Below are 16,250 nucleotides of genomic sequence, written 5' to 3' on the forward strand. Positions count from 1 at the left end.
CCACAGGACTCAGCAGCAGGCGCCCACAGCTTCTAACTCTCTAAGCAACGCTTCGGGTTGGGAATAATACCTGTAAGAGGCAGCTGAAATGAGCAAGCGCGCACAGACTCATCTCCCAATGGCACAGCAGCTGCTAGGAAAATTATTTTGAAAAGACCTGAATACAGAGGCTAAAGTTAAAACGGAAGTGAGAACAGGAGAGCAAACAGCAGACTCTTTCAGCCAAGAATGGGCATTTCGAAGCCTAAGATTTTAAAGTGGTGAATGATCACAGCTGTACTGAAAAGACACTAAAAACTCTATTCACGCTTTGGAGGTTGTGACATTTACTTACAGCAGGTATAAAATTTTGAGCCTCAAACTTCCAGGCAGATAAAGAACTGGAGAAAAGCACTGAAGCTACCCAAGCCAAGAGGGAAAATCGGTTCTGGGGGATTTGAACCCACCTGCAGCAGGATGAACTCCACTCACCAGCCGGGGATGCACACCTCTCTCCACTTCTGGAACCGCAGCAGCTACGCACTGCTCAGCAACGCCAGTGAGTCCCTCCGAAAAGGCTACTCTGCTGGAGGGTGCTACGAGCAACTTTTTGTCTCTCCCGAGGTGTTTGTGACTCTGGGTGTCATAAGCTTGTTGGAGAATATCCTGGTGATCGTGGCCATAGCCAAGAACAAGAACCTGCATTCTCCCATGTACTTTTTCATCTGCAGCCTTGCCGTGGCTGATATGCTGGTGAGCATTTCCAATGGCTCAGAAACGATTGTCATCACCCTCCTAAACAGCACGGATACGGACGCGCAGAGCTTCACAGTGAATATTGATAATGTCATTGACTCAGTGATCTGTAGCTCCTTGCTTGCCTCAATTTGCAGCCTGCTTTCAATTGCGGTGGACAGGTATTTTACTATCTTCTATGCTCTCCAGTACCATAACATCATGACGGTGAAGCGGGTGGGGGTCATCATCAGTTGCATCTGGGCGGCGTGCACAGTTTCAGGCATTCTCTTCATCATTTACTCAGACAGCAGTGCTGCCATCATCTGCCTCATTACCATGTTCTTCACCATGCTGGCTCTCATGGCTTCTCTCTACGTCCACATGTTCCTGATGGCCAGGCTGCACATGAAGAGGATCGCCGTGCTCCCCGGCCCGGGCGCCATCCGCCAAGGGGCCAACATGAAGGGGGCAATTACCCTGACCATACTCATCGGGGTCTTTGTGGTCTGCTGGGCTCCATTCTTTCTCCACCTAATATTCTACATCTCTTGTCCCCAGAACCCATACTGCGTGTGCTTCATGTCTCACTTTAACTTGTACCTCATACTGATCATGTGTAATTCCATCATTGATCCTCTGATCTATGCCCTCCGGAGTCATGAACTGAGGAAAACCTTCAAAGAGCTCATCTGTTGCTATCCTCTAGGTGGCCACTGTGATTTGTCCGGCAGATATTAAATGGGGAAGGGAGAAACTAAAGAACATGCATAAGAGGCTTTTCCATTCTTTTATAACCGGAACAGTATTCTCTAGCAACAGCTTTCTCTTCTGTGTAGGGCAGTTGTTGAAAATACCTATTGTATACATTTAAGTTTATGACTTTTGATGTGAAAAAAATGCCCGGTGTCTGTATTGTTTTTAATGTCATGCTGCTTTTTGGCTGTAAAATGTTCATCCCTGTTACAGGTTGTGGGCACTCTGGATTGACAGAAAAGATAAAAGTCCTTATTAAAAGCTTAACAAGGTCTCGAATTATTCATAGAGATTTGTCACTTTGCTTGTTTTAGTAACATAAAAATCACGGTCTTATTAAACACATTCTAATAAAGGGTTTATATCTTATACTATGCAACAATGAAATGTAGAGATCTGATCCTGGCATTTTTAATGGTGCGCTGTTGGGTGAATAGCTATTTGATCATTTAAAAAAATGGCACCATCACTGAAATTTCAGGTAATTTAATAAAAGCTGGGCTCCTTCTCCCTGTGCAGACGTGAAAAAAAATGAAGATCTTCTTAAGAGAATAACAATTACCAAAAGTAAAAGTAAGATTCTGAGGGAGGAAAGTATGCATGTTTCTCAAATACAGAGAAATTCATTTGCCCAAACAAGCAGTCTGATATTCCATGCAGGCAATTCAATTTCAGGGGTGGGAGGGAGTCGCTGCTAGAGAAATTAAAGTGCTCTGGAAAGTATAAGGTGCCATGTCAAGCCAAACTTCCTGATACCAAACTTTCCTCGATCATTGTTCATTAAAAACAGAAAAGGGCCTTTCTATCCCTTTAAGCAGGAACCCAATGACTGCTGAAATGGCCAGAAATAAGGATGTTGCAGTGATGTCTCCCTATCCATAAAGAACTATAAGATTAGTATCAAGTCCTTTCATGCGTCCCATGATGTGACTTGCTCTTCACTTACTGTTTATTTTTTTAACTGGAGTTTAATTACTGATCATTAAGGATTTTAACTTAAAAATTCACGTCCACAGCACAAAAGTTTACAGGTATTCTTTGTAAGTATATATATTAAGGGTACCTCTGATGCTAGAATATAACTTTAAAGAATAACATGAAAATACACTGCCTTCCACAGTCACAGTTTGGAGAGTAAATACTTGTTTTTCTCCAAAATAATCCCATACATTTGGCCATTGAGCAATAAACTCTGTGTGTACTTTAAAATAAAGGGAGAAGGGTGCACGGGCAGTTTAGTGGTTAGAATGAACACCTTCCATATGGGAGACTTGGGTTCAATTCCTGGACCATGCACCCCCAAAAAAGTAAAATAAAATAAAATAAAGGGAGAGAGCATATATTAGGTTGAGGATTAACAGTAAACAACTATAAGATTTACTTATAGTGTCTTCAAATGCTCATGGGCAGAGATAACATCAAAAGGTACTTCTAAATTAAAATTCACATTTTCAGCATTCATGTGGAAACATTACATTAATATATAATGGTTAAGTTAAAGTTTACAAACGAAAAGTGCTACTTAAATGTGGTTTTAATTCCACTACATTTCCCCTATTTCAAAGCAAAAGTAAGTAAGTGTGAGGCTTTAAACACACTCACAGCAATCAAAGACCAAAGCTGTAATGGGACGCAGGTGGTTTTTTGTCATTGCCATTATTCCTGCTTATTCTCTCACCTAATGATTGTGAGCTGTCCCATGGATTGGAGACAGAAAAGCGAGCTGTAATCATGTGGCATCCTCTGTGGTGGCTGCATTTCCAGACTATTTTGTTTCCCTTTCAAGTGGCAGCTCAGATGTTGCCTATTCCACTATAACCAGTCCATTTTTCCCACCAGAAGGAAATACTGGCTCCTTCGTCTTCACACGCCTCCTGCTGGAGCAGTTTACAGGATTAGCCCCTGTGTTAGCCATGAACCTGCCATTCCTACCAGCCTTCCAACATGCCCATGTACAAGGTTGGATTTCTGTTTCTCTAAGTGCTAAGACTGAGTCTTATTCATTGTCCCTGTTCCCAAATAGGAAACTCCATTAAAACCAAGATTCCTCAGAAGGACAGGTCTTCTCCTAGACAACTTCATCCTTTGCCGCACATCCACGGAAATCTGGAGTCGTGCCGGCCCTAGTAGGGTTGTTACTGGATTCACTGGGGGAAATGTTATTTGAAAACTTTAGGCTGAAGCAAGTATATTCAGCATCAGAGCACGGTAGGAGTGGAGAGGCAGGGAGGCTGAAGGTTTGGGGGAAAAAGGCTTGGAAGGGCACAGAATGAAGACACCGTAGTGAAGGGTTTGATGAAGCAAATGCACGCAATTAGTTTCTCCAGTTACAGAACTTTCAAGTATATCAAGAACAAAGAGCTGTTCTTGTTTCATAGAAGTACCTGAGAATTTTCACCTCATGAAAACATTGGTGAATAGGAAATACGAATTAATTTAGGATATCTTTCTAATATCTAAAGACACCTTTTGTTGTATTGTCTGTGTGGTAATTAACTTTGAAAACTTTCAGTAAAAAATACTGTGAAATATGAGCCTATCTTTTATCTTCTATAAGGGTGGTTAGCTAGTATTTGAATTATGTTGATCAGGAATATATATACTCCAGACACGCCTTGTAAACATCTTAAGATACATTTATTGAATTTTTCACCAAAGCGTCCAATTAATAAAGTAGATTGGAAATGATTTTTTATGTGTTATTATTTAATGAACATTTTTTTCAAGACTTGTGGTTGGCTAAGAAAGTTATCCAGCAACTATCAAAATTTTATGAATGGTAAGTGTGACACGTGGGGCGTTGGTGGCTGAGGGAGTTCGTGGGGAGTTGGGGGGCTGCATTGGAGGTCACTCGTGTGTGCTTCGGCTGGACATTGCTGCCTATTGTGGCTGGCCAGGCCCACTCCTGCCAATCCTGAAGAATACCTAGGGCATTATATAGGATTCTGTAGGGGTTCTGCACACTGGGGTGGATTTGCGGGGTCTGTAGCCTCCGGAAGGGTCCTGGGGTGCAGGGGGACCAGTCCTTCCAGAACATCAACTAGTTCCATCTCCCTACCCCATATTATTAGTGAAAAATACCCCATATTATTAACATGAAAAAGTTGGAATAGGCATGGCCTAGATGCCCCTGGGAATGGGAAGGAGATCAAGAGTGATGGTGGAGTTGTGCTCAGAGTGTTGGGTTTGGCAAATAAGTATGAGTGCAGAATCGTTATACTGATATTTCTTTTGGCCTCCCATACCTTGGAGCAGCTAGAAGTGAAGACCTGGAGGAGCTAGAAGTGAAGGCCTGGAACTGTGGAACTGTAGCCCATGCCAGACGCGGAAGTTTGTTCCACAACTAATTGTTGCGATGTACCTTGAAATGTATTACTTTTCTGTATATGTGTTATTTAAAGAGAAGGAGGAGTATAATAGAGAAGATAAGATTTAACAAATGAATGTGACTGGTGAATCATTATATTGATATTTCTGTTGATCTCCAGTGTCTTGGAACACCTAGATGAAAAAAAAAACAAAAAATCGTGGAACTGTAACTCATATCAAACTTTAGAATTTGTTCTGTAGCTACTAAAAAAAAAATTATGAAAAAATACAAGCTTTCTGCCCACTTAGTAGCCAGCCTAACCCTTAAACTTTATTCATCCAAATAGTCCATGGGTCCCCCATCTATTTCAAAAAAATCTCTGTTGCCTAGCTGACATATTTTGAAGTTATTAAAAACTACTTTTGAATTATTTAATAACATGTAAAAAGATATTAACTTCTCTTTTATGTCAAAAGGAGTATGCAAAACAGTATATGTGGTAAGATACTAATTATCTAAAGAAAAATACCATCAAGCCACTTATATAACTCCTCCAAATTACTATCTATAAGTCATGAAAAAAACTAGTCATACCCTGGATGATAATATTGAAGGAGATGTCTACTTCCCTCATTAAATATTTTTGTATTATATATATTTGCTACAATGAACATATTTTCATGTTTTAACTAAAAACAAAAACAACATTACAACACAAAAATGGTTGCTGGAAATGCAATTGACAAACCAGTGATTTGTGGAGAAGATTGTAAAATAGGTGATTTTTTTCATGAGAATGGACCTTACACATCTGCTCATCCAACATTCAAGGTAAGACTCAGAGAGATTGCCCAATACGCACCCACAGTGATGGCAACATCAAAACCCAACCAGATTTCCCTGTCCCAAATTTCAAGACGCTTCTCTGTAGATAAGTGTGACTTTGCCAGCCTTATACACCTGGGATTGAATTCTGGTTACATCACTCTTTTAGCTGTGAGATTGGAAGCTAGTTTTCTCATCTTCAATGTGCATAATAATCCATGCCAGATGGGGTCTTTAAAGAATAAAAGGAAACTAAACAAGATCAAACATGTAAAGTCTACAAATTAATGTCCAATAAATACAGGCACACAAAAAAATGGTAATCATTATTTTAAAAAAATGCAAAGTAAATAAATAAACTCATACTTGGAGATTTATTAGTTTTGCTTTTTCATCTCAACTTCATGAGTTAACCATATCTTGGCCCTGGGCTTAATTATACATGTTTTCTCAAACAGAATTTAATAATTTCCTTCAATTTGACTAATCTTCTATGTAAATGGATATATTTGAATATAACAGATACACCAGCATACCTGTTTTCTAAAAGGAAAACTGATATCATCAATAATGTTAATTGATTTAAAATTTTCAGTGTCATGTTCAATAATGCTAAGAGCAAATTGGAAAGATAATGCCTCAGACATGATCTTTCCAAGTAATCTACTTCTTTGAATGCTACTTGAAGAAATGTGTTAACACACACACAAAAAAATCATTAAGCAGAGGTCCTTGACATTAAATCTAAACCCTTGAAAAGGACTGTGCTGGTGGGGATGGATGTATACACCCTAGAAAAGCCATGTTTTAATCCTAATCCCATTTTGTAAAGGCAGCCATTTATTCTAATCCCTATTCAGTACTGTATGATTAAGTTTAATTAGATTATCTCCCTGGAGATGTGACTCAAACAAGAGTAGTTGCTAAACTGGATAAGGTGGAAATGTGTCTCTACCCATTCTAGGTGGGTCTTGATTACTTTACCAGAACCCTATAATAGAGGAAACATTTTGGAGAAAGCTGGAGAATCTAAGAGAGCAGAGAATGCTACAGCACCATGAAGCAGAGAGTCCACTTGTCAGTGACTTTGGAGATGAAGAAGGAAAACACCTCCTAGGGAGCTGGAGAGGAAGCTATCAGAAGACACTGTGTTCACCACGTGCCATTCCAGCCAAGAGAGAAACCCTGACTGTTTTGCCATATGCCTTTCCAGATGAGAAAGAAACTCTGACCATGTTCACCACGTGCCTTTCCACTTGGGAGAGAAACCCTGAACTTCATCAACCTTCTTAAATCAAGGTATCTTTCCCTGGATGCCTTAGAGCAGACATTTCTATAGACTTGCTTTAGTTGGGACACTTTCTCAGCCTTACAACTGTAAACTAGCAATTTATTAAATTCCCTTTTTAAAAGCCATTCCATTTCTGGCATATTGCATTCCAGTAGCTAGCAAACTAGAACAAAGACCATAAATAATGAATTTCTCATTACATCCACATGCTCAGTTGTTAGTCCATGACATAGAGACTGAAGCTGTGTCCATGAGAGTGAAAAAGCCCTGGGTTTGGACTCAAAGAGTATTGGGTTCAAATTCCAGACCTACTTACTACTTACCAGCTCTGCAACTTTGGGCAAGTTACTGACTTTTCAAGAATCATATTAAATACCCTTTGAAATGAGGATAATCATCATCATCATCTCACCACATGGTTAATGATAAATATTAGATAATATAAAGTTAGATAATATACTTAAGGATCTACTACCATGGCTGGCCCTTAGAAGATGCTCCTAATAAGTGGTCATCATTTCAATGATTAAACAAATTATACTCAGAAAGGAATGAAAGCTTAGATCCTAGAAGAGGTTTCATGATGAAAAGGGTGTGGATATCTTTCCTTCACTAGCAAAGAGAGACAGGAATCCACCCAAATCTGTTTATAAGATTTAATCTATTTCTAATAAGTGGGGCACGTAAACATAAATCTCCATGTTTTTATTTTAAATATAAAGAAATTTTGAGCATTCCAAAAAATCCAGGGGAGGCAGGGGATGGAACTGGGTAGGAATACACAGTTTGGGTGAAAGGCTTCAGTGATGTTCTAGTTCTTTGTTGAATGATGGGTTTGGTGTATATTTTAATATTCTGCTTCACAACTTAGAAATATATGACCTACAGTCCTTTATATACATCAAATGTAGAATTAAATTATATAAAATTAAAATGCATGTAATGTATTTATTTTGCACTGTACTTATTGAGCAGGAAGAAACAAAGCAACGTTTGAAACAAATAAATGAATCCTACCACAAGGTAATGTCACCATTTGTCGGGGGAGGGGGAATTGAGAAGAAGAGCTTTGATCTCTGATAGATGGGAAGAATTTGAGCCTGGATTAATGAAACTAATAACCACAGTGCACACATATTAGCAGTATTTTTACTACTCAGAGATACCGGGAGGCACTGTACAGAGTCAAGTGGAACACTTCAGCAACTTAATGAGTGAGCTATTTAATAAGGTTTTGTATGGTGAGGCTCAGTTGCAAATGAAACAATTATGCCTTGATTTCTAAACCTAACATTTTAAACAGAGTGAGAAATTTCACTGTTAAATTCAAATTACCACTGAATATAATTTAAAAGTGAAAATATAAAAATAAATTTGTCATAATTCCATTTGAGAATTTTAAAAGCCTGCTTATGCTAAAATTTTGCTCACACAAAGTTTAACTTCCTAATTTCAATTGTGGCTCATCTGTAACACAGAAGTTTTTAAATGGCCCCATTAAATCAACACATGCAGATTCCATATAAACCTCAATAAGTTGGATACGTCATTGAAAAATGACACATAGTGTTTATATTTTTATTGAGTTATTTCATTCAAAAAGCAAGCAAGAAGGTCTAAGGTAATCATTTTTATGATTTTGATTCCATAGCATGATTTATACAATGTTGAAGTTTGTGTTCTGAATCTATTACCTGTTGGCCATATAATTAGCTATTTATTATCAATATTGAAAGGAAAATTGTCTTAGCTTTCCTGAACTGCCATCACAAATACCACACAATGTGTAACCTTAAACGGTGGGAATTTATTGACTCACAGCTTTGAGGCTAGGAGAGGTGCAAACCCAAGGCATCTACCAGGCCATACTTTTTTCCCAAAGTCTGTACCATTCTGTCGCTGGCAGCTGGTAATTCTCAGTGTTTCTCGGTTTGAATTCCTGCCTTGCGTCATGATCATGTGGCACAGTCTTCTCCCTTCTTTTCTGGGCTCCTTTGACTTCCAGCTTTCGGCTCCTCCCCGTGGCTTTCTCTCAATACGTCTGAATTTCTTCTGCTTGTAAAGAACCCCAGTAATCAGGATGAAGGCCCACCAGCATTCAATGGGGCCACACCTTAACTAAAAGTAATGTCTTCAAGACATCTTATTCACAATGGGTTCACCCCCACAGACATGCAGATTAAGGTAAAGAACAATGCTAAATTGGGGTACTTAATTCAATTTATGCATTTTAAAAATCTATACATTTTCATCTCTACCCTACCTCTAATACTGCTTTCTGAGAAATTATCTTTAACTTTTGCACATCAATGTCCTATTTTCAAGTAAAACTCAACATGTATAAATCCGAAGTGTTCAGCGACACCAAGTCAGATTCGCCTTTCTCAGTCTCCTTACGTTTTCATCATTCTACCTTTCTCACTGAAACAGACACTAAAAATCCATTCACTTTGAAGTTTCAATCTCAAATTGAATTAAGAGGGGCTTTTGAGTAAAGATGAGGTGCACAAGCCTGATGAAAATACCTATGACCTTCTGTATGTACATTAGAGATATATGGCAAGCAAACTGATTCCTGTTGATTCATAATTTTCTCGTGGGCAAAACCGGGAGACGAAAGCATAAGCTATTTGTTTTGGTTGAGCTGGCTTTGAGAAACCTACTGGAAAACCAGGGACATCTGAGATATACATAGAAATCCCATTGGTCCTCATCACTCCATTAAATCCATTTTTTGATCAATCCAATGATCAGCTGTTTTCACTTTATTTGGCCCAGCAACAAAACTTAATACATTGATCACTTCCTCTTCTTTGATGTATCTGGCCTTACAGGATACCAAAGTTTTCATTTTTCCTCCTACTTCAGAAGTTTCCTGACAGTCTCCTTTGCTGGTTCCTCCTCTTTTCTCTAAACACTTAATAGCAGGGTCCTCAATAGCTCAGCGTTTTGCTCTTTTCTCATCTATACTCACTACTTTGATCCCTTCGACCACGCTAAAGCATCAATTACTATCACTGGTTGAAGACTCCTACATGTACATCTTCTATTTAGATCTCTTTCCCAAACAGAAAACTTACTTATTCAACTATTTTCTCAATATCTATACTTGGCTTTCTACAAGAGATATTGAATGTCAAATCCATCTTTGAGCCCCAAGCCTTCCAGCCAAAACTTCTCCTCTCCTTGCTCTGCACAAATCAGGTGATAGCACCTAGTTCCTTCCAGATGAGCAGACCAAAAGCTCAGAAGTCATCCCTATTTCTCTTATGCTTCATTTTCAATCCATCAGAAAATACTGCCAGCAACACTGTTAAACTAAATCCAGGAGTGTTTGTCCTCTTTCTATCACTTTCACTGCTTACTGCCACCCTTGGTCAAGGGCCATCGCCTCATCCCGGGTTAACTATAAGGCCTTCCATCAGATCTCCTCACTTCCAGTCTTGATTACAGACAGTTTATTTTCAGCAGGGAACTCTAAAATGATTCTTTTTATCTTTCTTTTTCTTTTCTTTTAGAGAAGTTATAGTTTTACAGAAAAAACATGCAGAAAGCATGGAGTTCACACATATACCTCCCTTCATACACAGTTTTCCTAAAGGGATTCTTTTAACTATCAACCAGTTCATATCATCGCTCTTTTGAAAATCCTGCCATGGCTTTCCCACATATTCTCTCCTTTATTTACTCCAGGGATCAGCAAATAGGCCTGTCGATTTAACTTCACTGAACATGTCAGGTAGCCCCTACTCTAGGAACTTTGCACTGGCTCTTCTTTCTACCTAGAAAAGACTTATCTTGGATATTCACCAGGCTAACCCTTTTAACCACTTCAAATTTTTGCTCTTCATTGAAATGCACCTTGACCAACATTTTTTAATCGCAAACTCTCTGGCGGTGCATGGTTGCTCAGGAGAAAAATTCTTGCCTGCCATGCCGGAGACCCAGGTTCAATTCCAATGCCTGCCCATGTTAGAAAAAAAAAAAATTCCAAACTTTCCACATCATTCCAATGCTCCTGAACCTCCCTACCATGTTCAAATATTTCTTTTTTCCATATTCACTTCTAACAAATCATACAATATTTCTTATCCCACTTAGAACTAAAACTCTGCAAGGACAGGGAATGGGTTCTTTGATGGGTTCCAAGTACCTATGATGGAATTTGTCTAAATTAAGAGTTCAATAGCTACTTGATCAATGAATGAATGAAGAGAGAAATATATAACAATAGAAAGTAGAGAGCCAAGGTTGAATTCCTTGTTAACAATGGAATTTAAGGGGTGAGTCAACAAAGAGTAAGCCATCATAGAATTAAGAGAAAAACTAGAAAGGGTGACATGCCTGAAGTCAAGGGAAGAGAGAGTTCAAGGAAAGTGTTTATAAAAAGCTCTGAAAATGATTCCAAAATTTTTCCAATTAGGAATTCGATGTATTTTTATTTATTTTAGAATGGAATTAAAGAGGAAGACCCAATTTCCAGTAAAATGCTGGAAGAAGACAACAGATCAAAATTCTTTGGGTTTCATAAGGGAACAAAGAGGTACAATGAGAGATGGGAGAGCAGAAAAACAGTGTACAAACAAACTCTTTTACCAACTAGCCTACTGAACAGAATGGAGGATTTAGTATTAAAGAAAATTTATTAACAGGATTAATTTTAAGCGTGATCATGCATAGAGGAAAAGAATCAATACTGAGTAAGAGGTTGAAAATACCAAATACTTACTAAAAACTCTCAGTATATGGCAAACTCATCTTTACATAATTTTCCATAGATCTCCTTTTCTATTGAATTCATTTCTCCTATGTATGCCAAGAAGTATCTCCGTGATACTCACCAGGAGATGAGTTCGAAATGTAAGCAGTCCCCTCAATCCAGACAGCATAGAACTAGCTAAGCATGTACCTGAGGACACTGGTGCTACTAAGATTCAGGTACACACATTTTTTCTGTCCACTGCAAGAGGCCTCTTCAAAGTAGTCTTTCTGACATTTATTGCTCAAGTGAAATCACTCTCTCTCTAAATGAGCAGGGATTATTACAGATGACCAGCCTCCACATCAAACAAAAGAGCTGAGCCCCAGCCACCAAGGACTGTAGATAGAGGCACGCTGAAACCATCTACAGCCTTGTTCTGTCTGAGCAGAAGGACAAGGCTCAACAGTCAGTGTGATTGATCGCAAGAAATAAATAAGACAAAGCAAAGGTCATGGGAGCACACATAAAAAAATGTGGCCAAGTGTGATAGGGGGTTGTACTTGCATCCTGCAAGATCCTGCTTAACTGTCCATTTATTAAAATTCTTCTCCCAATAAATTTAAAAAAAAATTCTTCTCCCAGAGAGGGACAATAACACACAACTATGTCCTAATAAGCACTGATTTGGCTTGTTACCCCATCCTTTAACATAGAGCCCTCTCCAGCTGGCAACAGAGGGAGTGCTTATCATCTGATATATTACTTTGGGCATTTTGATAATTGGTCATTGTGGTGGCTAATTTTAAGTGTCAATTTGGCTAGGTTATAGAATCCAGTTACTTGGTCAAACACTGGCCTAGTTGTCACATGGAGACGTTTCACAGATGGGATGAGTGTCCACAATCAGTTGACTTAAATAAAGGAGATTACCCTCATTTACTTGGGTGGGCTTCATCCAGTCAGTTGAAGGTCTTAAGAGTGAGAATTGAGAGTTTCCAGAAAGAAGAAATTTTGCCTCAAGAACACTTCCTCCACTCTTTCCCGAATTTCCAGGCTAAGGAATTCAGACTCAGCATTTCAATATCATGATTACTGGAATTTCTAGCCTCCAGCTGGTCCTACAAAATTCAGACTTGTCAGCTCCCACAATTGGGTGAGTCAATTCTTATAATAAATATCTTAATGCACACACACATCCTCTTGTGTTTTTTTCACTGGCAAATCCTGACTGGTACAGTTCTGCATTAAATTACTATCATATTTTATTTAAATGTTTTGTTACATAATTGACTATATTGTAAACTTTCGAAAATATGGTCTCTTTTTTTTTTGTCTGTATTTTATGTAACTGGAAGATGATTAGACTCAGAAAGACCAAGATGGAATCAGTTAGAGGTTACATATTAACAAGGCTTTCATCTTTCAAGGAAAATAAGAAAGAACACAGAGAGAAATCTAAAGGACAATATTGAATTTTTCACATGCCACACACAGACAAGTTGGTGTCTGAGAGGTGGAGAACATGGGTCAATTGAGTTGAGTTTGTTCTATTTAGTCAGTAGTTTCCTGAAATGTTTTAACTATTAAACTTACTCTACTGTTTACGTATACTCTGAATTTCCTTGTCATTACCTTAAAAATAAAAAAAGTAAACAGGTAGCCAAAAGGAAGGAGAATTTTCTCAAAGGCTGGCCATTGGTATTTCAGGTCTGTGAGACCATTACTACAGGGCGTTTATAAAACATGCAGTCTTTTTCTGGAGGCTACTCTTATGCAGGCTTCAGCTAGATACTGCTAAAATTGCCACAGTTTGCCAAACCCCAACCAACACTATTCGTGTTAACCCTAAAGAAAATCCAGGGCTCTATTCAAGACCCTACAAAGGTTGCACACACCAGCTTAACTTTGCAGAAACCTAAAATCTTCAGATGGTCCCTAGGCCAGATAAATCCTGAAACCCAGAAGGGCCGGTCTCTCCAAGAACATCAACCAGTTCCATCCCTCTAGCCCACATTGTCAACACCCCTTTTCAACTTGAAAAAATGTTAAAATGGGTATAACCCAAATATCCCAAAACACTGGAAGAAGGACCAAAGGAGAAGGACAAGTTATAACAGAGAAGTTAGGATTTAACAAATGAGTATGACTACTGAACCATTATATTGATATTTCTTTTCAGTCTTTAGTGTCATGGTACAGCCTGAAGAAAAAACCTGCAATTGTGGAACTGTAACCAATATCAAACTTTGAAATCTGTTCTGTAACAACTTGTAAAAATGTACTTTGAAATTTATTGCTTTTTGTATACAAATTTCACAAAAAAACAAACATGTAGTCTGATATTAAAGTGACTCATTCAGAGAAAGAATGATCAATTGGCCGGAAAAACTACAACAAAGGTTCTTTGCAGTGGTCTACCTTTTCTAGCGACAAGTCACTAATAAATGCCAATGGGTGATCAGAAAATGAATGTGCCAGTGCACTGCCTGGAGGTGATGGCACACAGCTTGGTGGACACCATCCTAATGGGGAAGTTAAGGAAGACTCGGGGGCATCTTATGAATCAAGGCTCTCTGGACTCACCTAACCTAAGGGAAGTGCAAATGAGGGATCCCAGGCCTTAATTTAATTACTTTAGCCACAAGGGGAAAGCAACTTGCAGCAAGCGAGTGCATGGTTCAGGATGTTTGTATGGCCTCTGTTTCCCTTCAGGTGTACTGCCACGCTAGGGCACACACTACTGGCACTGTTCTCGGCCTGGAGCTGGCATTTCCCAAATACTTCAGTGCTGGTGCTGCCCCTTCAGAGGCTGAAAACACATCAGTCTCCCTGACCTTCACCTACAAGAGGGTCTCTGCGGGCACCCCCTGGGGGCGGGGAGCATTTTATATCCTCTTCATTCTTCTCCTCAGGGAAGTTATTTGTAAAGTCTTAGGGGTATACTTCCCCTTTCATTTTACTTGTTTTCTTGTTTTTACAAAAATATAAAGAGTAAAAAGGATCCTTTCAAAGTAAGAGCTGGTATCAACAGGGTATTTGTTAACAATAAGTATTATTTTCCATTGTTTCAGGTAATACTTAATTTTCCAGTAAGGAACACTTAAACCCCTGTGCAATTTACCTTTACAACCGGAGGGTTTATAAAACTGGATGTCTTGATTTTAGAGAATACTGTTCTGTACATACAGCCCTTAGAATATCATGAAAAGATATCCTTGGAGATACAGAAGGAAACGCCCCTGGGGAAGCCTTATAAAATGAGGCGAGAAAGCTAGCATGCATCGCCATGTGCCTTCCCAGCTGACAGACATGTTCTGGACCCATTCGCTTTCCTAGAATCAAAATGTCTTTCTCTGGATGCCTTAGTTGGACATTACTGTAAACTTGCAATGTGATAAATTCCCTTTTTAAAAGCCATTCCATTGTAAACCTTGACAAACAAATATACAAACATAAAAGCCATCCCATTTCTAGTATATTGCATTCCAGCAGCTTTCATAAACTAAAACACCAACCTCAACATTTCCCATTGGATAATAAAGAAACATGGATTTTTTTTCAGTCCAGAAAATAAGGCAGTCCTCAGATGATATATATATATGGTACAGTTTCTGGGTAACCAGAGAATGCAATCAAGGTCAGGATATATATCAGGTGAAATGATGGAAACAACCACAATAGACATGAATTCAGAGGGCCACTCAGCTCACAACAGTTATGCAAAGGCATTAGGATGGTGCTGGAAAACACTTGCTGCAACTTGGACCAATTATATTTTCTCTCTCGGGAACTGGAAATGAGCTCTGTGATGTTACTGATTAAAGCCCTCTGAGCAGAAGTCTATGCACACCTACCTCCGCTGAAGCTGAATTATTCAGTTCTTCCTCTAAACTTGTGACCAACTGTCCTAGTAAATCCAAATTTTCTTTAAGTAAGCCAAGTTTCCCCCAACTGCTGCTGTCTGCAACCTAAAATAACTAACTAACTAAAACTAATTTACAGAGACAGAAACATTTTAGAACTGACTAGAGGTCAGTGGAAACCTACACAGAAAATGTATTTGCCTGGAGGGACAGAATCTGTGAGAAATGAAAATTTTGAAGATAATGCTAAAATATTGTTAGTATCTTGGGAAAATTAAAGTATGATGTTCCTATTGAGCTGTTGTTCCTGAAGAAAACAAATTGTACAGCTAAATGGTTTATAGATGCAATATCTTCCTAGACTTTTCCTTGCAGAAGAACTTTCAGAATATCTCTATAATTTTTTTCCCATGAAATTTCAAATGCAGTAAATGGTTTAACTTAAAGGTATTTTAAACCCAACTGCAGTCATCCTGCTTTACTTTTCTTTCCCGGCAAAGTGCTTTTCAGCTTTCAAGGAAAAAGCCAGTATTACGGAATTCAGATTTTCTGAGTTTGAATTGTGTTGTAAAATTTTCTGCATGTTTAGTGCAATTAACACCTTTCTTCTTCGTTATGAATCACCTGTGCTAAAATTTCATATGATCTACTAAGTTTTGTGAACTAAACTGAAGTCTTCATTATAGTACCTCTTGAATTTGTTACACGAGGATGAATAAGCTATGTAAGTGATAGATCTAGAAGACTCAGTCTAAATTAGCTGCATTTACTACAACATGAGATATACTT

General features: G+C 38.6%; 1 protein-coding gene across 1 annotated transcript; it reads left to right on the forward strand.

Annotated features, from left to right (window-relative positions):
- The first annotated feature begins 456 nt into the window (after positions 1–456).
- On the forward strand, positions 457–1,524 carry MC4R (melanocortin 4 receptor). Its single transcript, XM_077136127.1, has one exon. The coding sequence runs from the start codon at positions 457–459 to the stop codon at positions 1,453–1,455; it is 999 nt and encodes a 332-aa protein (XP_076992242.1). The 3' UTR covers positions 1,456–1,524.
- Positions 1,525–16,250: the final 14,726 nt, after the last annotated feature.

This window comes from Tamandua tetradactyla, chromosome 18 (genome assembly GCF_023851605.1).
Source record: "Tamandua tetradactyla isolate mTamTet1 chromosome 18, mTamTet1.pri, whole genome shotgun sequence".
Lineage (NCBI taxonomy): Eukaryota > Metazoa > Chordata > Mammalia > Pilosa > Myrmecophagidae > Tamandua > Tamandua tetradactyla.